The 26,121-nt window shown below is 40.5% G+C and overlaps 3 protein-coding genes and 1 long non-coding RNA gene across 8 annotated transcripts in view; 3 read left to right on the top strand and 1 right to left on the bottom strand.

Annotated features, from left to right (window-relative positions):
* Positions 1-10: 10 nt before the first annotated feature.
* LOC108886710 (deubiquitinase DESI2) lies at positions 11-11,342 on the top strand. The gene is made up of 5 exons (XM_018681710.2): positions 11-1,917; positions 5,355-5,427; positions 7,420-7,513; positions 7,613-7,754; positions 8,835-11,342. Exons 1-5 carry the CDS (start codon positions 1,879-1,881, stop codon positions 9,078-9,080), a joined length of 594 nt encoding a protein of 197 aa, XP_018537226.1. The 5' UTR covers positions 11-1,878; the 3' UTR covers positions 9,081-11,342.
* Positions 11,343-12,296: 954 nt separating this feature from the next.
* srsf5a (serine and arginine rich splicing factor 5a) lies at positions 12,297-19,571 on the top strand. 3 transcript variants are annotated; one of them, XM_018681706.2, is made up of 8 exons: positions 12,297-12,432; positions 13,959-14,092; positions 14,188-14,258; positions 15,092-15,199; positions 16,045-16,114; positions 17,550-17,623; positions 17,709-17,813; positions 18,289-19,571. In XM_018681706.2, exons 2-8 carry the CDS (start codon positions 13,967-13,969, stop codon positions 18,593-18,595), a joined length of 861 nt encoding a protein of 286 aa, XP_018537222.1. In that variant the 5' UTR covers positions 12,297-12,432; positions 13,959-13,966; the 3' UTR covers positions 18,596-19,571. The 3 variants fall into 3 exon arrangements, with proteins under 3 accessions (XP_018537222.1, XP_050934107.1, XP_018537221.1); XM_018681705.2 differs by having other exon boundaries at positions 12,301-12,432; positions 13,956-14,092; XM_051078150.1 differs by lacking the exons at positions 17,550-17,623; positions 17,709-17,813; positions 18,289-19,571 and adding an exon at positions 16,525-16,900.
* A 1,133-nt stretch (positions 19,572-20,704) lies between these two features.
* LOC127143602 (uncharacterized) lies at positions 20,705-21,927 on the bottom strand. Its single transcript, XR_007815164.1, has 2 exons — positions 21,800-21,927; positions 20,705-21,188 (listed from the first exon to the last, which is right to left on the bottom strand). It is a non-coding gene; the product is annotated as an uncharacterized LOC127143602 (long non-coding RNA).
* pacs2 (phosphofurin acidic cluster sorting protein 2) overlaps positions 21,832-26,121 on the top strand; it is a 58,144-nt gene continuing 53,854 nt past the window's right edge. The window contains exon 1 of one of the 3 annotated variants that reach the window (XM_018681687.2): positions 21,832-22,233. In XM_018681687.2, coding sequence (XP_018537203.1) covers positions 22,115-22,233 — 119 coding nt within the window. In that variant the 5' untranslated portion in view covers positions 21,832-22,114. The remainder of the gene's footprint in view (positions 22,234-26,121) is intronic. The other 2 variants (XM_018681686.2, XM_018681688.2) reach the window with 2 other exon arrangements.

The raw sequence follows: 26,121 nt of genomic DNA on the forward strand, positions 1-26,121 counted from the left end.
TAAAAATTTGATTGATTTAAAAATTGGAAATACAATGTCAGATAGTAATTCAGAAGTAGGAGGTATTAAATTAAAAACTATAACCCACTTATTAAAAACTGAGGTTTTAAATAAATAGTAAAAAAAGTATTGAGTCACATTTAAGAGGTAATAATTTTAAGATACTAAATAAAAATCTGACTGCATGTCAAAATTTAGATTTAGATTGAAATACTCATTAAAATTTGGAGATATTAGATCAAAATTATGTGATAAAAAGTATGTTTTTTAGACTCTGAATGTCATTTTTACTCAGAAAAAAACATTTATTCGTTTATTTATTGGACAAAAGGCCCACATCTATCAATTAAGTAACACCGGATGTTGTCAATTTACCTTCAAAATAAAAGTGGACACTTGCTTGAAGTTGACCAAAAAGATTTTTTTTTTTTTTTTTTAACTTACTTCTGTATAAAGTGAATTATTGTCATAAGTCTATTGTTCATTATCAGTCTAATACAATGAAAAAATAGATAAGTGAACGACTAACATCACCAAATAAATCACCTTTTTGCAGTATATATCGCTTTTAACCGTTTTTACGAAAGTATAGCACCGTATTTAGTTTTTAAAAATGCACTTTCGCAAACAAAATAACGCTTTTTGACGCCAACGGATTTTTTTTTAAGTGAATTGTTTTTGTTGAATGCGTCGCAACGGTTTTTAACGGTCGTTGTTAGGTGGCTCAGTGGAGGCACGCGGGTTGAAATTAAAGCGTATAACTGGTATAGCAGGTGGACAGAAATAGTAAAGTGTCGTTTTATAACTAAAATGTGCTCCGGTACACCCACCAGCAGCTCCGTCTCTCGTCAGCTGCTGGAGGATGTTGCCTCGGAGGCAGATATGATGTAATCAAACGCTTCAGTCCCGTCCAGAGAGAGAGAGAGAGAGGGGGGCAGGAAGAGAGCCGGAGCCCGGGCCGGAGAATCACACGGATGTGTCTCGGTACTTTCTGATAAACGTGTTCAAAACCACCATCGAGCAGGTTGGGTGAACGGTTCCGTGTCGCCGCTGGAGGAGTCATGTCGCGGAGGTTTGTGCCGACCAGCCTCCCTTCCTCCTCCTCCTCCTCCTCCTCCTCCCGACGACGAAGAGGATGCTGGATGCGGGCCAGCAGTAGCAGCAGCACCGGCCGGGGATGCTGCTGCTGGTGAACCGGATTCCCCCACCACCACCACCACCACGTCTCCCAGCTGTAATTAACCGCCATGTCTCAGGAGTCCTCTCCCACAGCTGCTCCAACATCCTCCGCGTGAAAATGGCCTCGACGTCGGTCCGCCCTAGCTGTCCCCTTTTCGCCCACGATGACAGGAGGGCGACCGCTTCAGATTTCAACACTTGCAGGCCCTTTACGCCGGTCGGGGATCACGTTATCACGTCTGATCTGATTTATTGAGCCGCTTTTATTTCGCGAAAACACCTCCTGCCTGCATCCGTTTCCCCTCACAGCTGATATTCTTGGAGGCACCGGGACATGGGCCGCGTCCACTGCTGCTGCACCCCGCTTTGCCCTGCAGGGATCTGAGCTTCATGCTTTTCCTGACCTTACTCGCGGTAATGGCTCTGTGACATCTCGCTATAAGCTTCAAGTTGTCCGGTTTGCTTTTTATTTTGGACGTCCCTCTCCCTGGTTTCTCCGCGCAGAGCTGTGTGTCCCATGCAGTAGTTGTTGCCCTGCGGGGGAATGAGCAGCCTCCATCCCTCCAGCAGAAGCCTGCCCGCCGCTCCGGCTGCTGTCCAGCGTGTGGCCCTGTGACTTCAGCGGGGTGTGGAGGTGCTGACGACCTTAAAACACGGTGGAGGGTGGGGACGTTTGCCTTTCCAGCTCAGGTTTAAACCATGGCCAATGAACCTGTCATCCTTAACGTGTATGATATGGTAAGAGTCCACCTCAAACCAAACTGCACTCACTTTTTACCCACTTTTATTGATGCTTTCTATTTCTGGCTGGGATGATTTGTAATCAGACACCACCTTGGGAAGTGAATGCACCACTAGAAATAGCGGACCCACTACACACCTGTTTCACTTGTGCACTTCACAGCTATTTTCATGTTGCAGTGAGCCCAGCTGGACTCAAATATGACATGAAAATAGGCAGCAAAAGTCTGTTTTAATTGTTGAGTGTTAAATTAAAAGAATTTCCTATGGAGTTTGGTGAGCAGTCACACCTATGTTCAAAGACTTACTGCAGCACTAACTGAAGAAGAGGCTGGGTGGTACATATCCTTCGTTCACTGCAATGTGTTTTGTGGTTAAATTTAAGTAAATTAGACATTAATAAGCAGCTGTGTCATTTGGTTTTGCTTGAGGGACAAAGTGAGATTATTAAGTGCTATTTGGACATAAAAAGAAGTAGAAGTACATGAGAAAATTCAGTTTCATGTTCCAACCTCAGGCCTGTGAAACAAGAGCCTCCCTCAGCCCTCTGACCTCTGTCACTGTGCCCTCAGCTCACATGATGCACACACACAAACACACATTTTCACACACGTACAGTGCACACACTCACATAAGCCCACGCACATCAGCACAAGACAAGGGTCCTCATTCAGACATGTGCCCACTGCCTGGTCTTCACACACTGTACTGCTGAACAGCATCCTGTGTGAATATTACGCAACGTGTTGCTGTAAATGCACAGAATTACTCCATTTACAGTGAAACATTTTGTCATATTGTTGAGTGTATATCCACTGGAAACACTTCAGTTCAACTCCCCTTATTTAGCCTTTCCATGTAGTACAGAAACACAAAATATAACACATTAAAATCTAGCTGTAAGTGGATATACAGATGTTGTCGTATTCATGTATTTGTGAACAATTCTAATTTCTGTCTATCTCTAATTTAGATTAAATCAATGATATGACACAGCTTTAATCAGATTTAATGATGTATGATTACAGTTAAATAAAATAATTAAACTGTATATACACATGTGTAAATCACTCAAAAGTGGGTTGAAAACTGTGTTCAAAACTCATTAAGACATGTTGAGATTCAGGGTTAGTTTTTGACCTTGGATATAATTTGACAGCTCTTAACTCAAGGTCCTCTTATTGGATTTTCTCCAGAGCTTTTAGCCGCATCTTGTTATGAGCATAAAGAAAAAATACAAGCAAAGTCTTTGCTCGACAGTGTGGGACAGCTCTCACAGACTGGAGATTTTTATCCACTAAAATGTGACGAAGCTGAATTCTTCAAATTCATAATACAAGTTAAGTGTTTCAACAAGTGCTCTCATCCTCTAACTTTGATGAACTGTGCAAATTTGTGCCAAAAATGAGACTGTGACTTTAAGAACACACTAAAACTCAAAGCCAGGTGCAGCTCTGGACTCTCAGATCCCTTCTGGTATGTCCAAGCTGTGTCACAGATGAGGACCACAGTGGGTCCAGAAGTGACAGCTGCTCAAACAGCTGATTTAATCCCAGTGTGGCTCTGTGGCACCAGGATTTAGCAGGTCAGGAGAAAGTGATCACGATACTTTGCCGAGAATCAAACAGGAGAAGGCGAAAGGGATCGGGGTTGAGAGTGAATCACGTGAGGAGGGCTGATAATGAATCGATCATCTACAATGTGAAATCGGTGTGACTGGTAGATGTGTGTAGTGGCGCGTGCTGTATCTGCATAGGCAGGAGATTGTAGGGGAGACTGCATGGATCGCTGCAGCAGCGTTGGCATGCCACATCATTTCACAGAAGCAAGAGAGTGAGGGTGCATCATCAGAGAAGGATGATTTATATCTGTGCCTCTGAAAGCCTCGCTAATGTTGTGATTTGTCAGGGAAAAGCCATCATTTGATGTGTGGTTTGTCACAATCTCCTTCCACAGATTTGTCCTTGTAAGTGGTTTCCTTCCAGGAAGCTGAGAGGTTGCCCCGGTTAAAAGATTTCCATCCATCCCTGGTGTGACATGGCAAAAGCTAGAGAGCCAACAGGGTAGAGGTCACTGCAGAAAAACGAGAAGACTGTGTTGACACAAAGTAAAGTGGTAGAAATGCTTTTATTGTATCACTCTGAGCCCGGAAACGTGTTCTATTATTAATAGGGGACAGCTGGGGCAGCGTGGATAGCTCTTAGTGTGTTTCCTCACGGGTGGCCGAGGGCGAGGGAGTGTCAGTGGGGTGTTGGTTGGTTGGGTGGGTGGGGTTGGTTGTGGTCCTGACATGAATAATCTCATGGTTGTCTGCAGGGAGGAGCTGCAGTGTGGTTCATAGTCCTTTGTCCAAAGATTTGCAGGAAGACCAGAGACTGTGATTAATTGCACGGTATTTCTGCACTTGTGATGGATCAGTCTGGGCCTGGTGCATGCTGGGATACTCCTGCTGTTACAATCCTGAATCAGAATAACCTGATAAAGTCAACATATAAATGAATATTTGCTGTGAAATGCAGGTTAATAACAGTTTTTTAAACCTTTATTACACAAAGAAAGCCATAAAGTCATATTACATTTCACATACACTGAGAACAGTGGTAGTACCTTGTTAAAAGACATGGACAGGAAGAAGTTTTAGATTAAACCCCCAACCCTATAATTAACAAGCAACCTGCTGCCAACTGAGCTACAACCACCCCACAAAATCAGAATTAGACAAAACGTTAAGAATTGTGTATAAAAGTGCTAAAAAGAATCATATCCTGTAGCAACAATCTAAAATGACCACTTTAAAAACTACCCAAGAGCTTCTTAAGCCCTAAAATACACAAGAACAAAAAGGAAATAATTTGGGAGTGATACAGTATCACAGTGTTGTCTGGTGTTTTGGAAAACTATCGGTGATTAGTCTATTCTGTTTCAGATGATTTTTAAACATATTTAGATTTTGTGCGTCAACGGTTGTACTGCAAACCGTCACCACAGATGAAGTTAAAGGAATAGTTCAACATTTTTGGAAATACAGAGCCAGACTAGCTGTTTCCACCTCTTCATCATAGCTATAGCTGCCTCCAGCTGCAGGCTGTAGCTTCATATTTACCATACAGATATGACAGTGGTATCGATCCTCGCATCTCATCTCCTTTACAAAGTGCTTTAAACTTAATTGAATAGCTAAAGTGCTGTACAATAATTAGGTTCTACAAAATCCAAAGAATGTGTTTAATTAATTTTTGCTGGAAGTAATTGGGATCTACTTCTTAAACAGTATTGTGTGAATATAATTTCAAGTATTGAACTGTATTTTCTGCAGAGCTGCTGCATTGTTTCTGGCCTGATACAACACTGTATTTTCTGACAAAATGACTCCTGATATTGATCCTAAATGCCTCACTCAGCCTAACCCCCCTTCTCTCTCTCTGTCTCTGCAGTACTGGATAAACGAATACACTTCCAATCTGGGTATTGGAGTCTTCCACTCAGGCATAGAGATATATGGCAGAGGTAAGATGGGGGCTTCCTTTACGTCTGTGAAATCCCATCACAGTTTGTCCAAGCAGACAAGGACAGGTCAGACTCGGACCTGTGCATCACCGTCTGATCATGAGGTTTTTACACAAGGCTGCTTTCACAGACACAGATGAAGTCTGGCTTTAAAAAATGAATATGAAGTTGTGTTCCTAATAACATGACCCCATTTCTCTGGGTTGAGTCACCGCTGACTCACTGTGTATGTGTGTGTTTGTGGTTTAAAAAAAGATAGAGGCAGAAACCAGCGTGAAACTAGATCACCAGGAATTCCATTATGCCCTTGCAAACCAGAAATGTTGGCTCTGCACATGGAGAAATATGATGATAGTGAAAATACAGTCTTTGTCTGGGCAGGAAATCATTCACTTTAATGGATCCTCAGCATAATATCCTGAGTTTGCAGCATATTTTTGCATAACAACGGCATGAATTTAATATACTACACTACACTGTCAGGTGAAAAATCCAACAATAACCCACTTTTGATAGATAAGACTGCAAAATATGCCCTAAAATAAATCTAAGCTACATTTATTGAATCTTGCTGCAGACAGTCTATCGTCTGGACAGAATCTGTGAGAACTTTTTTATAATTACAAACTACAGCTTTGTAGATTATGAAAAAGTGTGATTTTTAAATGTGGATATTATCAAAAGAGATGAGGGGAAATAAAACTAAGTACATCTACTTTATTATAGTACTTAAATACAGTTTTGGTTCTATTGTACTTTATGCTATTACTCCCCAAGGGTTAATATTGTAATTTTTACTTCGGTATATGCATTTGGCAGCTAGATTGACTAGATATGTTGTAGATTAACATACAAGACATGTTGTCAGTTTATAAAATATGATGTATTGCTGTAAATTTAAATATTCATTTGTATATAAGGCGGTTAAAATTGGCTCCATGTGACAACTACAGCATTAAAATGTTGTTTACATGTTTGTGCATCCAATGATATAAAAAATATTGAGCTATATAACAAGTACTTTTACTTTCTCATACTTATTACTGATACTTACTGATAATACTTCTGTACTTTTAATGAAAGTAAGATTTTTAATGCAGGACTTTTACTTGTAACAGAGTATTTTTTACATGATTGTATTGCTCATTTACAAGTAAAGGATGTTCCAACTGACACTGACACATAATATCAACAACAGTATAATGTTTCCATTAGTAGTAGGGGAAGGATTCAGATAATTTACTCAAGTAAAAATAGCAACTCGACTAAAAATGCAATGAATATATCAGTTAAGTAAATGTAGCAGTAGTAAAATGTACTAAAAGTATTGAAAGAAAATAGTAAAAAATTGCCCTTGTGAATGTTATGCTATTATATTATTTTATATTACATCATTGGATTATTATTGTTGATGGATTAATGCAAAAGTAAGTTTTAACTAATTTATATACTGTTTGGTAGTTTTATCTGAAACAGTCAAATTTACAATGTTTTCCCTTTTTTCCCCCAATTGTAGTGGAGTACCAGTAATAGGCAAAAGAAGAAATACAGTACTTAGTTACATTATGGTAATTACTACCATTGCTCATCATATAACAACAGTTGAATCTTAAAATATCCAAGTATAAAGCACAAATATCTGTTTTAACTTAATACTGATGAGGTTACTTTAAATGTGTCTCAGAAAATGTGTGGCTTTCTCATATGTCTGAAACAGTGCTGTGTGTTTGTTGTTAAAATGTATAAAGTCAGATTAAATTCAGAAGCCAGACAACAACAATTTAAGGTGCTCTATTCAATTCTCTGTGTCTCTGGTGTTCATCACTGTTTTCCATTATACTGCTGTAAACACAGAGCAGGGAGGCCTGTAATTAGCCAGGCCTAATGACTTAAGTACAGTGTGACTGTGATTAATTGCTTGGTTCTATGCAATCACTGCTGTTTAGAGCTTTTATTTGAAGAACCCATGTTTGTGAATGTATGTCCACACAGAATTTGCATACGGCGGTCACCCGTACCCTTTCAGTGGCATCTTTGAAATCAACCCCGGCAATGCTGCTGAACTGGGAGAGACATTCAAATTCAAGTGAGTGTGCTCCACTTAAGCATACAATGCATTGTGATGTTGTAAATGTCAATGGTGGAGATAAGTGTGCTGACGTGTCCTTTTCTGCTTTTTAAACAGGGAGGCCATTGTGTTGGGCACCACAGACTTCACAGAGGAGGACATAGATAAAATCATGGAGGAGCTTGGTAAAGAGTTTAAAGGGAACGCTTACCATCTAATGCACAAAAACTGCAACCACTTCTCCTCCTCACTGTCTGAGGTCAGTCTATATATACTGTACCATACACTGAAATACACTTAAAGGGGCATTCCACCAGTTTTAACGATAAAGGTCAGTGTAGTCACCATGAGGAGTCCTACTCAGCCCGTGAAAATGGTTGTATAAAGTCCTAATTGTCTCTGGGTTATCTTGGCCTGAGCTTCAACACTACAATATTTTTAACTATTTTGGTGATCCGCTGACCACCTCGCACCACCATGAGGTTAACATTTGTGGTTTTGAGTAAAATATATAAAACTATTACATGGATTGCCATGTAGTTTGTTGCAGACGTTCATGTTTCCATCCAGATGATTTGTGTTATTTTGATGAATCTGCTGACATGCTACTGCTGTGCCACCTGTCTCATCACTTTCCGATAGCATCACTGTAGGTAGTGCTCAGACGACGTGCGTCATTTACATCGGGAGAGACGTCACCTCCGAGTTGACCACATTCCAGATGAGAAATCGGAAGAACATGGACACTCGCAGGAATGCCTTTGTTGTTCTTGTGTATCTTGAGTATCAAAACAAAGCAGCCATCTTAAATTCTTATGTCAGGGTTGGTGGGGTTGCTCCAACTTTCTGAGTTGGAAGTCCGTCTTCAGGAGGCGTTCCAGCTGAAACCTCTGACTAGGAACTCAGAAATCCCAACTTCCGAGTATAACTGCCACAACTCACCAGTATTCTGACCCCTTGTATTGTAAACGCAACGGCAGCTGAAGCTCTCCATCATCACCCAAACCTGCTCTTAATAACTTAACTTAATCGGCCCTTTAACTTAATATCTGAGGCAAACAGAAGCACTTTGCATCCTGATTTAAAAGAACGGAGCCTCTAAAGTTTTGTGGGAGTTTGTTCCTGATAAATGAAAAATATAAACTGAATGCTGCTCCTCCATGTTTAGCTTTGACAATAGGAACAGTAAGTAGACCGATCCCAGATGATCTGAGAGGTCAGCACTTTCACAGACAGGAAGTCAGTGTAAAGGTCTGGGAAGTGGAGTGACATGATCCACTTTCCTGGTTTCAGCAAAGACAGTATGTTTATCATCACATGTTTTGCCTTTTTCTTTCAGCTGCTGTGTGGACGGGAAATCCCTCGCTGGGTGAACAGACTGGCGTATTTCAGCTCCTGCATCCCCTTCCTGCAGAGCTGCCTACCCAAGGAGTGGCTAACGCCAGCCGCTCTGCAGAGCCACATCAGCCTCGGCCTCCACAAAGAGGAGCAGAACGAGTCCAGCGACGAGGACCCTTCGTCCCCGTCCGGCGCCACCGCCGCCGGCTCGGGCTCCTCCCACAGCTGTCGCCACACAAGGGTGTAAACTGTGCCCCCCTATCCCCACCTCCCACCCCCCCTCACACACACACTCTGACCTCTGGACCTTCCTGCCACCGCTGCTAGTGGCTCAAGTGGCATTAGTAGGCTTGAACAACCACCTGACCTCATACTGTTTGTCCTCTGAGTAAAGAGGCAGGAAAAGAAGAGTCTCCTCTTCGTGAGCTGCAGTCAGAGACTCCAGACCTACAGCACAGAGACCCTGCCTGTCCTTTCCACAGATGACAGGATGACTGAGGCAAACTTTGACCTGAGCCCTGAGCTCTGAAGCGTGGCTCAGACTTCGATAACAACCACTTGTAGATCTGAAGTTTGTAGTATGTTATTATTAGTCTTTTCCATGAACTTTTAAACCTCTGTCAGCCTTGTTCCCTGCCCTGCCTTCAGAGCTGCTTTTGTAGAATAATAACTAGATAGACACCTGAGACTACTGATAGTGACGTTACCAGGAAACTGCTAATCTGCTCAACAAGTTCTCGTTCAATAACCTCTATGTGGCCTTCAGTTGATATTGTTGACTCTGCTTTCTTTGTGTGGAGCTTTAGTAATTTACTTTGGCCATTTTAGAAGGTTAGCAGGTTAAAGAGGATTTGACTTGAGTTCAAATGTTGCATGTTGAGAGAATTTGATAAAACATCTAAACTGAACTGAGAAGCCACATTTCTGATCTTATCATCAAGTATTTCTTCTCCTTTTTTCATTTTGTAAAAGAAAAGATCCAAACTGGGACTCCTTTTAAAAAGTAAGCTGACAGTTAGCTGCCAGTGTAACCAGTTCACCCGCAGTTGTAAACAATCAAGGGCAAATACTGTTCAGTTTGAATAGTCGCTGTTCATACAGCCTCGGGCAGCCCAGTCACTATCTGTGAACATCTCAGAGACACAAACACAAAGAAAGTCAAGCTGCTACACTGACTATAACTGACTTTGTGACCCAGTACAATTTTTGTCTATGCTTTTATATCCAAATGGTGTTTATATTACAATGGTGCGATAACTTCCAGGCTAGGAAATGAACATTTACACCCAGAGATTATTCCTGGGTGAAACTGGTTGATTCTTTTTCTCTTTTTTTTCACCATTAAACTGGTAAAGATGGAGCTGCAATGAGAAAGAAAATCAGTATTCCACTTTAAATTATAGTAATCCTAAAGGGAATAGTTTTGGGAAGTATGTTTATTTGCTTTCTTACAGAGAGTTAGATGAGAAGATTGATGCCACTTTTGTCTGTACAGTAAATATGAAGCTACAGCCAGCAGCCGGTTATCTTAGCTTAGCTTAGCATAAAGACTGGAAACGGGGGGAAACAGCTAGCCTAGCCTGTGTCCAGAGGTAACAAAATCAACCTACCAGCACCTGTAAAGATCAAGAAAGATCAATCTTCTCCTCTAACTAGCAAGAATTGGAATAAGAGTATTTTCCAAAATGCCAGAGTGTTTCTTTAAGACCATATTTTTATGTTTGATTTATCTAAACTGTGAACTGAACTGTGGCATGTTTACAGAGACGAAGCTGTTTAAGGACAGAGAGCAAACCTTTCTGTGACTCATAATGTCAGAGGTTGTGTTTGTTGCAGTGAAAGGATCAGATCATCCTTAAGGGAAAATATGATGTCATGAAGTTATTTGTAATCATTGTGGATTTAGCTCACACGCTGGTAAACAACCCCATTAACTGCTATTGAAGATGGTGGTGATGATAATGATGACGACTAACATCAGCTCCTTGTAGTTTTACTCATTTCAACTCATGTCGCTTGCTTTTCTCAGTGTAAAAGTTCAGTAAACAAGGCCACATGCGATTTGAATCGTGTCCCATCCCTCCTGCCGTAGTGTGCTCATGGACAGCTAACCCTTTCTCAGGAAGGAAAATCACATGACTTGTGAACGTGACAGTCATCTCATTCCTGGTGAATACCTTGATGAATGGGGCTGAAAGTGCAAATTAAACATTTGACTTCTTCTTCTTCATGTCCTTAAATAAGCTATATCCTTATTTATTTTTAAGGTAGTCTTACATTTCACCAAGTGTATTGTGTTCAGATTCTTTGAGTATATTTTGAGTTGACGGGGGCTGTACAGTGATCAGTATTCCATGCTCAAAAGTCTTTGGCACTTTCTACAGAGCAGATCAGACAGGTATTTTTTTCTATTGTACTGTGTCAACCTTAACCTTGTATTTCCTTTTCCTAACCCAAGACAATTTCAAGAATGATGATATAGTACTAGAATAAAGAGATGGATAACGAAGAGATGTTCTGCTTCTTTTGTTTTACACTAAAATATGGGTAGTGTTGGGCTATATGACAGTATATACTGTGAGACAACAATTTTGCTATTCTGTTTAAATTAAAGGTTAGCATCTCTGGGTGTTTGTGGCTGCTTTATGGCAATATGTGATTTTTTTTCGTCATAATTTTAGGATCTTTGTGGTAAAAGATAGACTGATAAATCAACTAGATGGGATTTATCTGCTGTCATTAGCTTACTGCAAATGTACCAGTATCTGTATATATATTTATGTTGGCCAATAACTAACAAAAATTTACAGAAAATGAATGCCAAAGATGTGTTTGTGTCATCAGCACATCAATTTTTGTCCAGTATTTTATTCAAATGTAAGTTGTTTTTTCTGTCCTCCTATGTATAACAATTAATACTGGCCAATGTATTATTATTGGATAATTTAAAATCAAATATCAGTATCAGTGTCAACGTCAAAAATCCAGTATTGATCTATATATCCCTAAATATGGATGGCTCATTCAGTAAAGCTTACATTTTCAGATGAAGATAAAATGTTGTATAATGCTTAAAATACTAAATAGGGGGACTCAATATAAAGGACAGGTAATAAACGTGTTTTCTGATCTATGTAGAAGACAGCAATTCTTCACATAAAACACTTGGATTTCAGGTGGTAGCCTTCCTTTAATTTAGTTGCGCTCCAATTCACAATATTTAACTCTGACCTGGGTTGCCAAATCCGTGTCGCATCCCCTCTTTTAGGATTCAGTATTCAGTATTCAGTATTTCTAGTAATTTTTTTCCTTAATCAAAACAGTGTATTTCAACTGGAGAAGCTGAGTCCTGTGCCATTGTGATAAGATAATATATCCTATGCGACACTTGTTTGGGACGATAAAAGGCGGAAAGTCGTAAAACTTTAGTCCGTGATCAAACCGGAACTGGCAACCCGGAGGCAGCAGTGTTTCCTGTTCCCTTGCTCTTTGGACTCACTCGCCATTTTGACACAGTCGAGTAGACGGCGCGGTTAAAGTTGCAGCAAACCATCGACCTAAACATCAAGACCGAGGACGATTAGCAGGAGAAATTCAAGGTGAGAATCTGACTGAATCTGTGTTAAATAACCGTATTAAGTTGACGGTTTTAAATATTTGATCGTGGGTTTGGTTTATTCCCGAACAGTGAGGGATGTCTTTGTAGCTAACGGTAAGTAGCCGAAGCCGACCTCGAGGCGAGCTACAACCGTTACCGAGGCACCGAGCTAAACTGTTTTTATCCAGTTTTAAATCAAATCTTACTTTGGCTTAATATTAAACAGGCAATTTAGGATTATATTCGGCAGTTTTTCAGGTTTCACCCGCGGGTTTTCTTCTTTGCTACGACGCTTGAATTTAAGAGTGTTTTGTCACAGTGTGCCCTCAGGCTAAAATTAGGCCTAGGCAGTACTCCGATCCATTACTCCAAGTAAAAATACAACTACCACAGTGTAGAGATACTCCATTCCAAGTAATCCTAAATGTTACTTGAGTAAAAGTGTGGAAGCATAATCAGGAACATGTGCTAAGGCTGCCATTAACGATCATTTTCATTATCGATTAATCAAGTAATCAATAAAATACCAGAAAACAGTAATAAATGCGCGTTATAAATTCACTTTGACCAAAGTAAGAACATCAGATGACTTAATTTTGATTAAAAACCTCAAAGTCCAAATATATTCACCTTTGCTGTGACAAAGAAAAGCAACAGATCCTTGTATCTGAGCAGCTAGAAACATGTTCGACCAAAATGTATTGATTAATCGACTAATCATTGCAGTTCTAAATATACTCAAAATACCAAAAGATAAAACTCAGAAAGGTGGCCTCTGTGTGTAGATTTAAATCCATATAACAGACTCAAACAAATTAGAATATTAAAACTTGCACAAAGGTAGGATTCACTGTCCTTTTGTATTACAGTACATTAATCATAGCTAAGTGTACTAATAAACTGGAATCTCAGCATTCAAATGTTGGGGTTACTGGTTTCAGCTTTGTGAGATGTTGGGGCTTTTTGTGAAAACAAAGGATTTGAAAGTAAACGACTGCTCTGAAACTGGTTCGACCAGTGTCTCATTATCATATGGCTTGTTGAGGTTTACCCAGTTTCACTACAGCTAGTGGTTTTACTCCAGGGAAAAGTAACATGCACAGCAGTCAGGAGGGAGTTGAACAAGGTGCTAAGTCACCAGGACTAAAGAATTAATGGAAAAATAACTTTGACAGGGACAGGATATTTTTCACCCTTTTCTGACATTTTAAAGACTAAATAATAAACTGTTTTTCAATTGAGGTTAATGTTTTATTGCAGGCAAATGTTTAACTGCTATGTGAGTGGAGGTGGTCTCACAAGATAACAAGACTTAACGATAAACTGTCCTAACTGTGGACAGAAAGTGATGACACAGCATCTGCCATCTTGACTTTATTTTTAATCAGTAAAATGTTGGTTACTAATTAATCTTGGAACGAGAGTTTATGTACTGTGTTTGAAATAAATATTAAGCTGCCTTTACTTCACTTTTCCTCCTTTTGTGGTTAAATATTCACCATATCTTGTGTTTCCCTGTTTCAGCAGATAATAATATGAGTGGTTGTCGTGTCTTCATCGGCCGTTTGAGCCCACACGCCAGAGAAAGAGATGTGGAGAAGTTTTTCAAGGGATATGGACGGATTAGGGAGATCAACTTGAAGAATGGATTTGGCTTTGTGGTCAGTGTCACAAACCACTAAGTGTAAATTATGGTCCTGTGATCCTGTGTTGTTTTTTTGCCTCTGTAATCACCACTTGTTTGCCCTGTTTTCAGGAATTTGATGACCACAGAGATGCAGATGATGCTGTGTACGAGTTGAATGGCAAAGAGCTGTGCAGTGAAAGGTAAAGAGCTAATCTTTAGTGGTTTCTTTGTGCTCTGAGCCAGTTACTCTCTCAGACTAAAATGGCAGGTTTCTAACCAAAGAGAAGTGCAGCATTTGACAACCAGCACAGCTATGTTAGCTAATGCTGATGTTCACCACCCTCCAGTACACCCACCAGTTATCAGTGTGAGAGAGACTGAATTAGAATCAGTTGCTGTACATTTTTGGTCACTTCCCGAACACATACATCAACTTTAGTGTAACTGTGAACGTCTTTTATTTGAAGAACTTGCGAACTGTGTCTACTCCCACCATGACTCACAAGCTTCCTCATCATGCAAAGACAGAGTCAGATGATCACATTTGAAGCTACATTGAGTCTACTGCTTGTTTTTGTGGTGTATCATGGAGTTTATTCTAATCAGAATTGGATTTGCTGCAGATAAATACTACTGTGGTCAGAGTGGTTGGGAAGCAGCAGACACATGTATATATGAACATTCATTTGAGCTGCAGTGATAGACGACTAATAGAAAATTAATCAGAAACTGTTTTGATAATCAAATTTTAATCAAATCAGTTTTGTTTGCGAGAGTTTGTCCAGACAGAGTTTTACTTACACGCAGGACTTGAAACTGAATCAGTCCACAGTGCGGTCAAATCACCAGCATGTTTCATATCAGGCTCAACAGATTCACTCTCAGTTTTCTTCAGTTTGGATCTTAAGCTCTACATTCACCACAGATGTTCTTTGTTGATGCATCAAATTGTGCATTTCCCCCATAAAAACACCACATTTAATCCAATAAATGATTTATAGTAAGTCAGAATTTCTCTGTCTCTCTTGTTCAGGGTCACTATCGAGCACGCTCGCTCCAGAAGAGGAAGAGGTGGCGGCCCTGGAATGGGACGCTTCAGCGGCAGCAGCAGTTATCGTCCATCTCGCAGCAGTGGATCCAGGTCAGTCTGTAAATAGTAACTAGTTAGTTAAAGCTTCTGCTCATGGTTTGGTTCAGTCGTGGAGGAAAGGGGAGTTTTATTTGTCAAATTCCAAGCACTTTAAAACCAGTGTTACAAGTTTGAATATTTCAGTCACACACAGGCAGGCGAATTCTTGTGTCAGATATACTGCTATATATTGTTGCTTTAACAATTGTGAGCATGTATAATTTATAAATGAATTGTGTAGAAACTGGAGAGACACAGTTATGCAGCCAAATAAAGTAGCAGGCAAAAAAATTGTGAGAAAACATAATTAAATATATGATAATTGCCCGTATAATAAAAAAACACTAAATTTCTGATCAGTCAGTGAGGGCAGAGATCTTCTTTCATTTTATCTGCATGTGCCAAAGTCAATTAAAGCAGAGTGAACTATGACTGCTGAGCCAGTGTGTTTATCCAAGGAGCCTTACTTTGCAAATCCACAAATTTAAAACTAAGAATGACTTCAAAATGCAGACTGGCAGGAATATAATTGCATGCATGTGGTTGAAAACATGCATATACAGAAGATACTTGACTGTAATGTTTTAAACAGGTCTAACTGAGATAAAGCCAGTGGAAAATGAAAGCCTGTTGTTCCACATCTGAATCAAATTCAAATATTGACACAGCTCTCAGGTTGACAAAGTAAATACAACAGCAGTTGAGATGAAATGAAACTTGAGAAAAAACTGAGGTGAATATTACAGCCTGTGTTAATACTGACTGCTTTCCTGTTTGATTTGAGGAACATCTGCCCTCCTCTTATTACAGAAAATGTTGTGTTAAAGGCTCTTTTTCTTTTTTCATTGCCGGTGCAGGTACGGCCCTCCTGTGCGGACTGACCACAGACTCATTGTAGAGAACTTGTCTTCACGGATTAGCTGGCAGGTAAGAGATTACTAAACGTTCCTATCAAACTTAAAACACAAGCTCGTCCAAATTGCATAGTCACCTTGTAATCACATGTTTTATAAGTGAAGCAGCATTCATTTGATCGGGCCGGGTCAATTTGTTTGTACTCAGATCACATAGAGAAAAAAGTATGTACGAAAACAGCTTTTAAAAATATATATATATATATACCTCCATCCACATTTTTTCCACACAAAGGCACGTTACTGCTGCTCATGGTCATTCTAACCAAAAACATTAATCAGATTTTTAACAGCTGCTCTGATATGGTTTCCTTTACATCAGAGGTGAATGCACAACCTCCATGGAGGTGTCAGAAGTGTGTAGCGCCCTCTCCTGGTTGTTTTTCTGAATAGTGTCCATTTGGTGCCTCTCCTTACACGCAGTTGCCGCCGGTCTAAAGTCTTGGCTGGGCCCCGTAGCGGGTGAAAGTGGTCTAGCGCAGGATACGGTAGCCTTAGGAGGTCCGTAGCCACAGTCTGGAGGTTCTGTGGGCTGGCATCCCCGACTGCTGTAACCCCCCTCAAATCCACGGTTCCTACACTCTCCCATTTGGGTCTTTTTCTGTTGCTGATGGAGCTGGGGGGGTGTTGAGTCGGGCGCACACCCCTCCCCCTACTTGCTCTCTGGTGGTTCCTTACTTGTGGAGGCCGGATGCTGAGTCAAGGCCGAGGTCGTTTCTCAAGGGCTTAACACTGCATTGGTTCCCATTTGGTATTTGGACAAGTGGCTCTATGCTAATATCTTCCTGGGTATGGAGCGGTAAGTAGCATAAAACTCATGTGATTGGGTTTGTTCAGGGTCGGGTGGTAACTGGGTGTAGAGTTACAGTCTCAAATGGGAAGGGGGCAGGGGGGACAGTCTTACTCTGTAAACACTTGAGCCAAATCACTTTTACATGAACAAAAAGAACCAATAGAAGTATTGTCATCCAACCCCTAATAAATACAGGTTTATCTTAGACATGCAGACACAAAATCCTACACTGACTTCAGTACAAAAATGCTTTAACATTTAACCTTTGACACATAAAAACTTTAACTGCTGAGTTACCTATCAGGCGTCTTACTATGTGGTTGAATTCGGTTTTTGTTGATGAGCTAAAAAACAAAAACTAAACGCGAATTCATGGAGCCAATTAATGGGACATAGAAATTGTTTTTGAGAAAAGGCAACACTTGTCCACTCTCACAAAGCATTTTCAGTGGCTCTTTTTTGTTTACATGCCCTCCACTGAAATGGGAGCTTATCACAAAGTGACAAAAAAAGTCAGCATTAGATAAACCCAGGTTTCTGTGTGTGCTGCTTTCTTGCTGCCTGCTCATTTCTCTCCCTCCAGGTCAGAAAAGGCTCTCACTGGCATCTCGTGGTCTGTTCTCTGTTACTAATTCTACGTTATGCTTTGAAACAGGACCTGAAAGACCTGATGAGAAAAGCAGGTGAAGTTACCTTTGTGGACGCTCACAGACCCAACAAAAACGAAGGGTGAGTTCTTCTGTCAGTCAAACTCCTCACTCGCACCATTCTCGCCAGAGTTTTGGTTCTAAATCATGTTTCTTCTGGGATACAGGGTGGTTGAGTTTGCATCTCGCAGTGATATGAAGAACGCCATCGCCAAGCTTGATGGGACAGAACTGAACGGACGCAAGCTGAAGATCTTTGAGGACAGCAGAAGGTGATTAGTTTCTACTGTTGCTGAAAGTTGAATGAGAAGATCGATGCCTCTTGAATGTTGATGAGCTAAATAGGAGGCTAGAGCCAGCAGATAGCGTAGCATAAAGGCTGGAAGCAGATGGTTAGTGGTACCATGGTACATGATGTGGGAGCTCCATATGGAGTAGAGGATGTGAGTAGATTTTACAGCACCTTTCTACATAAATTTCCACATTAATGAGGAAACACTCATCTCACAGAAGAAGCTGTAACTTCTTCATCACTTAACAACTTCATCATTTAACTTGATAAGACAAGAAAATATGAAAATGTTGAACTGTTAACAAAATTAGCTTTTAGTAGCGTTCCCTGACATTCCCAGGACAGCTGTGACTGGATGAAGTGTGCTCATTTATTTCAGCTAATTTGATGTTTCAGAGAGAATTCAAGACTCTACAAATGTTAAACATGACGTCTCTGTTGTTTTCTCTCCACAGTCACAGCAAGAGTCGCTCCCGTTCCCGTAGCTATTCCCGCTCAAAGAGCCGTTCCCGCAGCCGCAACCGCTCCAGGAGCCGCTCCAGATCCATCAGCCGCACCCCGGAGAAGAAGACATCAGGAGGGGGCAAGGCCCCAGGCAGATCCCCCTCCAGGTCCAAATCTCGCTCCAAGTCCCGCTCCAGGTCTCGCTCGCGTTCGCCCGCTCCCGCTCAGAACAAACAGTCTCGCTCCCGTTCGCGCTCTCGCTCTCGTTCCCGGTCCCGCTCGCGTTCCCGTTCCGCCTCCGCAGACAGCAAACACTGAGACCAATAACACCTGTTCAGCCGTATAATAGACTGGTAGTTTTTTTTTTTTTTTTTTTTTTTTTTTTAATGAAGGGGAGGGAATTGCCTTTTACATGGCCTCTTTTGAAATAAGACCTTCAGTTATTAATGTGCCCACTTTGGTTTTGATTTCCTCTTAGTTTTGTTAGTTTGGATGTGCTTCCACAGGGAACATTTTTTTGTTTTCCTGTCATGATCTCTACATTTCCCTCTTTTAAAATCCTTCACATTTTGATGAAATACTGAGCAACAGAAAACACTTTGATCGGTGATGTCTTGCCATGTTCTGATTCCATCCACTCCTCAGTGCTTTGCCCTTTACGACTCCCCTCCCACCCCCAGAAGTGTTGATGAGTGATGTTTATGTTCGTAATGCAAGCTCCCGGCATTACCGTGAAACTGTGATTCTGCTTCTGACGAGGCACTGTAACAGGCGCCTCTCCACGTGTTGCATTCACTGCCCTGGTATGTATGTGAAACCTGAAAATGCAAACATCTCAGTTGGTGATTTATTTCAGCTTTCTTGTGTAATGATATTGGAATCTGGCACTACTTTTTTTTTTTTTTTTTTTTTTTTTTTCCTCAACACTGCTGTATCAGGACCGCGTCTCGTGTTGGTGATTAATTTTCTTTGCTTTTATCTCCAGCCTTGGCTTGTGTGGTGTCATGGGTCTGAACACAAGTGTGTCTATTTCAGCGGGAAGGAATAAGATCATTGATTTGATACTAATAAAACTCACTGCATATTGTCATTTCTTTTTTTAGTAATGTCCAGAAAGACCTTCTTTTTTTATAATATATATATATTTTGTGAATGTGGGTCGAGAGACTCTCATACATACGATAATAAAGTCTCTGCAGTTTAATTGAATAAATCAGAATTGTTTCCATCGTGCAGTGATTACAGGACAAATGTAAACTCCAGGTACAAACACAAATAAAACTTTTGATTTATATTCTGTCTGTCTGTTTGAATGATACTAATAAATTTTAAGTGTGAACATCTAATCTTAACTGTTGCTCAATCAGACTCTCAAACCCCTTATGTTTCTGTTTTGTAACATTAAATTCAGATTATTGTGAGTGGGTTATAGAAAAATCCTCTGATGACTTAGTCAGTTTAAATGCACAAATATAAACTAATTCCTATTTAAGAAGGAGAACTACACTGATCGTTCAACACAAAGTCAGGATATGAAAATTACACTTTTAGAAGATACATGAACACACATGACTTTCCTTTGAAAACTGACTATTACAGAGACAACTTGACTTTTTAAAACTCCATAATGAACAAAAATAAAACTAACATCAGATCACTTCTCATAACACTGTTCTGTTTTTTAAAAATGAAGGTGATGTGTTCTCATTGACTGCCAGAGTACCTGTAGGGGAACATAACAAAGTACATTTACTCAAGTTCTGTACTTCAGTTAAATTTTGAGGTGCCTGTTCTCAAGTACTTTTCTTTTTTCTTACTTTATGCTTCCACTCTGCTACATTTATTTGAAAGTTTTCGTTACAAGTTACTTTTAAGATGAAGATTTTACACAAATTATAATAAGAGACTTTTAAAACAACACGTTGCTGACAACTCCTCAGATTAACTGCTGCTCCACCTACAGTAACATGCTGCTGACACACTAATGCTTCAGTATTAATCCTCTAATAATGTTATATACTTGTACTTTTACATATATTTTCATGCAGGACTTTTACTTGTAATTGAATATTTCTACATTTCTATATTTGTACTTTTACATAATTAAAGGATCCAAATACTTCTTCCTCTACTGTGACTTTAAGAAACAGATTTATGCTGCCACGTTAATGCCAATATGTTTGAGTAACTGTCAGCAAAGTAAAAAATTAAGTTGTATATTTTTCCATTTGTTCAAGAGGTGACTTCTATATTTAGTATAAGAGGAGTGGCTATTGATAAATCAACACTTACAGACGAGCTATCCATGGATTAATACGATCACAGCTTATCCATCAGCTCATACTAATCCTTAAAATGCACGCTATGCAGTCTTTGAAAACCTTGAGGATGAATGGTTACACTTCCCAAAAGAAAGACTTCAACATGCTTGTTTGGAAGCTTGTTCAAAAAATATAAAGATGTTTAATTTTATATAACAGAGTACAAGAGAACAAAGGGTCATTGAGTACTTCCAGCATGTTCACTGATCACCACACGGTGGCAGTGCCTTCTTATGATACAATGACAGTTAACTGGACATTAAGGGGAATACATGGCTGTGCATAATGAATATAACTGATCAATGATCAGTACTCTAACAAATACTCATAATGAGAGAGTTGTCCTTTATGTGGTTTGGTTGGTGACTTGCTCAGAGGTACATCAGCAGAGCAGGTGTGGGTTGTTCCAAGTGAGAAATTGTTCCTTAAAGCAGCTTTAGTTGGACCCTGTTTGCTCCTGAACTCCTGTGCAGTGACAGTCCACGAGTCGAACCCACCGAACCTGAGTCCACGGACCCGCCCAGACCTGCACCGTCTGCGCCAGGTCTGCACCTGCCAACACAGTCCAGAGATCTTCAATGACGTTTTTCCTGGGAGAAATGTATGAGGGGTAGTTAATGCCACAAGAGGAGCCGGCTGAGGAGAGCTGTGTCATTCAGCTGCAGCAGAAAATTAGTGTCACCATGAGAAAAAAATCTGCTGTTTCTCACTGTAGTAACCAAATCTTAGTGTGGTAATAAGATCGTATTACAGATGATTTATTTTCACTGCAGCATCAGCCTAAATGTTGGTTCATAAGGAAGGAGAAGGTCTGATTACTGATTAACTGCAATGAAACATGGGTTTTACAGTAACCAGGTTAATGTATTTAATGTGAGCATACAGTACGTTTTAAAAAAAATAAATGTGTGTCCTGATCCTCTCCTATTTATCCTCTATACACTCAGAAATATGAAATTATTAACATCTGAGCTCAGAGGCTGCAATTAACTTTTTTTTTTCATTACCAGCAAATATATTAATTGTTCAGTCTTTAAAACGCCCATTACAGCTCAAGGTGACATCTTTAAATTATTAGATTAACACTCCAAAAGTGAGTTTTTGAAATGAATATAATCTAAACAACATTTTTGTGAAACATGCTTGCCCTGCTCCTCCTCCCCGTCGGTTTTGTTGGTGTGGCACTAATCACTCCTCATACCCCCGGAGCAGCGTGGTAGGCACAACAAGCTCAGCGGTCGATCCGTTCACTCCTGCGCTGCTCCCACTGCAGTTCCTCCCTGGCACAGAGGACCACACCGACCTGCCCGGCTCCAACCAGGACGGAGAAATGAGCTCGTCCTCCGCCGTTCACATCGCACTAACGTGAGCGCGTGTGACGGCTCTTCTTCACGGACACACACACACACACACACATTCACACTCGCACACGCTCATACAGAAGACCCGTACCGGTCTGCTGTTTACAAACCCCCCCAGCTCGGTGTCGGACAGTCCCACCCGCAGTCCCGGGACCATGGCGGAGAGAAGTGGCCGGTTGAGTTTCCCCGGGAGCGGGGCTCTCAACAGACCCGTGCCCATGAACCTGTTCGCAACGTGGGAGATTGACGGATCCTCCCCGAACTGCATCCCGAGGTCAGTGGCTGCGAGCGTGCTTATCTCATTTGTCCTTTTAAACTTTAAAGCCAGTGTTTATGCGCCAGCCTGCACAGTCATTTGTCAGATTGCTAGCGTTACAGCTGCACGGCGGCTTACCCACCAGCTAGCTGCACCATCGTGCCAAGAGGATGCCCATGCAGGCCCTGCAGCGGGGGTAATGCCCATCCAGCCATCTGCATTGTTTTGATGCTAAATACAAAGACGTGTGGTTTCTAGTTTGGTGGGCACCATTTGGCACATATCCACCAACACAAACAACTCCTAAATAAATCCCCCAGCCTCAGTGCAGCCTTTAAACCTGGCTATAAAGGTGTGTGTTGTGCAGATATACTTTGTGCTGAAAGCTGTAAACGCTCATAATCACCCACTCAGTTGTCATGATGGATAAACCAGCTTTGTGCCAGATCATTGTGCCAGGCTGCACCATGGAGACCATTTGGCTCCTGTGACCCCCCCTGAGACTGTAAGGCTGGGTTCACGCTGCATTTCTTTCAGTGCCAGTGATTAAACTGTCTGGATTAGATTTTTATCATCAGAGCAGTTGTAACAATCCAAACTCATGGTCCACTTGGCTTTTTCCACATCTTGTAAATGTATCACTTCATCAAAGTCGTGCAGAGGGATTCGTTAACACGTGAGCTCAGGGGATGATGTGGTTTCATCATTGCAGGGCTGCAGCTAACAGTTATGTTCACTGTCTGTTGGTGGTTTAGTCTTTAAAATGTCAGAAAATAATAGAAAACATCCATTATAGGTTCCCAGAGCTGAAGGTGATGCTCTCTAATTAGGTGTTTCATCAGATTAATGCACTTAAAGCAGCAAATTGTCACGCTTAAGAAGCTGAAGTTTGGCATATTTGCTTCATAAATGGGCTTAAAAGATTAATGGATCATTAAAATAACTGCAGTTTAACAGGTGCACTTACTTTCTTTATTAGAAGTTTTCACCTATATAACATAATCACAAGGGTTTGTTTGTATTATTTTTTTTAAAGGTAGTTGATAACAAGTATTAGTCTGATTATTTCCAGAAGAACATTATCCTCGGATACATTCATAACCAAAACGGTCACTTTCTAGTTCCAGCCTCTCAGATGTGATTTGCTTATTTTCTTCTGCTTCTAACACAATAAACTGAATATGTTTTGGTTTTGGGCTGTTGGTCAGACAAAACAATCAATCTGTGATTGGCTTTTCACAATTTTCTCATGTTTTAGAGACCAAACAATGAATCCATTCACTGAGAAAATAAATGGCAGATTAACCGATGATGAAAATGATGGTGAGTTGCAGCTGTAGCTCGTATACTGTGGGTTTATTGATAAGATAGTTTGCAGCATTATAAACTGGCTGGCTAGCTTTTTTAAAGATTAGTTTGTAATCATATTTAATATTTAGACACATGCTCTCAGTCTCGTACCTCAGTAAGTTCTCAGTCCAGATGGAAACAAATTGGCAGGCAGAGCTTCATTTACCAATTACTGCTCATCAATCAATCTACCAGTTATTTTCTTTCATTAATAAATTGATTGTGTGGTCCGGAAAATGTCAGAAAATTGTGGAGGATTCCAGTTACAATATCCCAGAGCCCACATGTGGCTTTTTAAAAGTCCTTGATTTGTCTAAGTAAAAGTCCAAAACCCTGACATGTTCAGTTTAGTTTCATAAACAACAAAGAAAAGCAGCAAATCCTCACATCTGAGAAGCTGGAACCTGATCATGTTTGACACTTATGCTTGAAAAATTGTGGAGAAAATGAATCAGCTATCAAACTAGTTGCCAATTGTTTTATCATTGATTGATTAACTGAATATTTAACCAATAATATAATCTCTAAAGAGGACTGTAGAGTTCTTTTACAGTTGTAGATCTTTTTTGAAGCGCAGTGTGGCGTCATAACAAAAGTTAAATTTGTTACCTTGCCACAGTTTAGAGATACATTTGAAAATGTGGGCTTTCATCTAAAGATTGTTCCTTTAAATATACGTTCAGTTTTCACCCATGCTGAATTTCACTAACCTTGCACCTACATGTAATGTTTGTAAAACTACTGTGTGCTCTTTCCTCAGCAGTAAAAACGCTGCCAAAACCTCAGTGGAGTTTTTGTTGGTGGTGTTTCTTTAGATCTAATCCAGGCTTTTTGACATCATGTTGAAATCTGATAAATATTCAGCACTTTTCTTTTCTTCCCAGTGCACATTTTTAGTCTGATGTAATGACAGAAATAAATGAGTCTGTGGTTTAAACTCCACTTGACTGAACCCTGCTGTGGAGAGAGGAGGGGAAAAAGCTGTAATTAATACAGGAGTATGGGGGGAGTATATGTGTGTTTTTATTTTTTATTTTAAACTGACGACCGCCTCTCCTTAGCCTGTCTCTATCCTCTTAAGTTAATACCTTCAGTGGGTATTATATTGCATGGCTTTTAGCTGAAATAAGACTAATATATTTCCAGGAATAGCATAGCTCTGATGTTATTCAGCAGAGTGGACAAGTGGATAAAAAGGTTCCTGTAATTAAAAAGTCCCAGGTTCAGACCCTCAGTGACCCTGAATGTCTCCCAGCAACATGAACGATGTGGATCGTCACATGAAGCTGCTTCACTGTGTGGATCTACTTTATTTACACTGCAAGTTTCTCTGAATGGAGTGACTTCACTTCCTGTGCCAGTCAGGATCACTGCAGCTCTCTATTGACTGCTGTCTATCAGTTTAGACAGGAGGGACTCGCCTTGTTAACCAGATGTCAAATCATCCTGCCTCATCCTGTGATATCAGCCTCTTCAGGTGGCTAAACAAACTGACCGCTGCCTATCTTCAGAGCAACAGCAGACGGAGAGCTTAAAGGAAGAGTCAGCAGAGGAGAAACATGGGAGAATCTATTTCCAGATTTCAACATACCCTCCAGGAGTCAGGCATGAAAATAGTGCCCAGTCAGTGTTTTCGCAGATTTGGTTTATGCCAAAAAGCTGTTTTTAGACCTTCAACTTACCAACCATTCAGTCTGAGAGGAGAAATGTTTTTAAAAGATGTTAGAAATGCTCTTGAGTTCTGTTTTTGTATCTCTGAGTGTACTTCATGCCAACACCAGCCTTGGTAAATGCTGTGCGACTGAGTTAGATGGAGAGTTAGCTTAGAAAATATAAACTACTCTCGTATCTTTCTGTTAAACATGTAGCTGGAGCCAGGTGGCAGTTAGCTTAGCTTAGCATAAAGACTGGAAACGGGGAAACAGCTAGCTTGACTTTGTCAAACAGCTAACAAAATTGGCCTACAAGCACTTCTAAAGCTAACTCAGTCAAAGTCACTGCACCCAGCCAAGAAACAGTCCATTATATAACCAGAATTTGTCTTTCTTACACTTCAGTTTTTGTACAGATTAAATAAACAAGATATGACATGTTCATTTCTGAGCTTTAGAGATGCTTGTAGGCAGATTTAACTTTGGACACAGACAGGCTAGCTGTTTCCCCCTGTTTCCAGTCTTTATGCTAAGCTAAGCTAACCAACTCCGGGGCTCTAGCCTCATCATAACTGAAAGATCTGAGAGCAGTAATGATTTTTTTCTTGGCAAGAAAGGAAAAAAACAAGCACATTTCCCTCATAATATGAGAGTCATTTCCCTTAAGCAGTAAGTTGCCAGAGGTCATAGATAAGGTGACTACCATTCCATGGGTTTCCCTCACTGGCTGTAACCAAGGCGAAAGCTACTGTAAGTCATGAGGGACATACAGTTTAATTTGAACCGGTACACCGTGTTCCTCTCCTGATGTCGTCAATTTATCCTGTAATGTCTTCATGCCTCTATAAACCCTGTTCGCCGTGGCTCAGAGGTCTCTGAAGCCCCAAGGCTATTAGGCTCGGAG

This window comes from Lates calcarifer, linkage group LG19, assembly GCF_001640805.2.
Source record: "Lates calcarifer isolate ASB-BC8 linkage group LG19, TLL_Latcal_v3, whole genome shotgun sequence".
NCBI lineage: Eukaryota > Metazoa > Chordata > Actinopteri > Centropomidae > Lates > Lates calcarifer.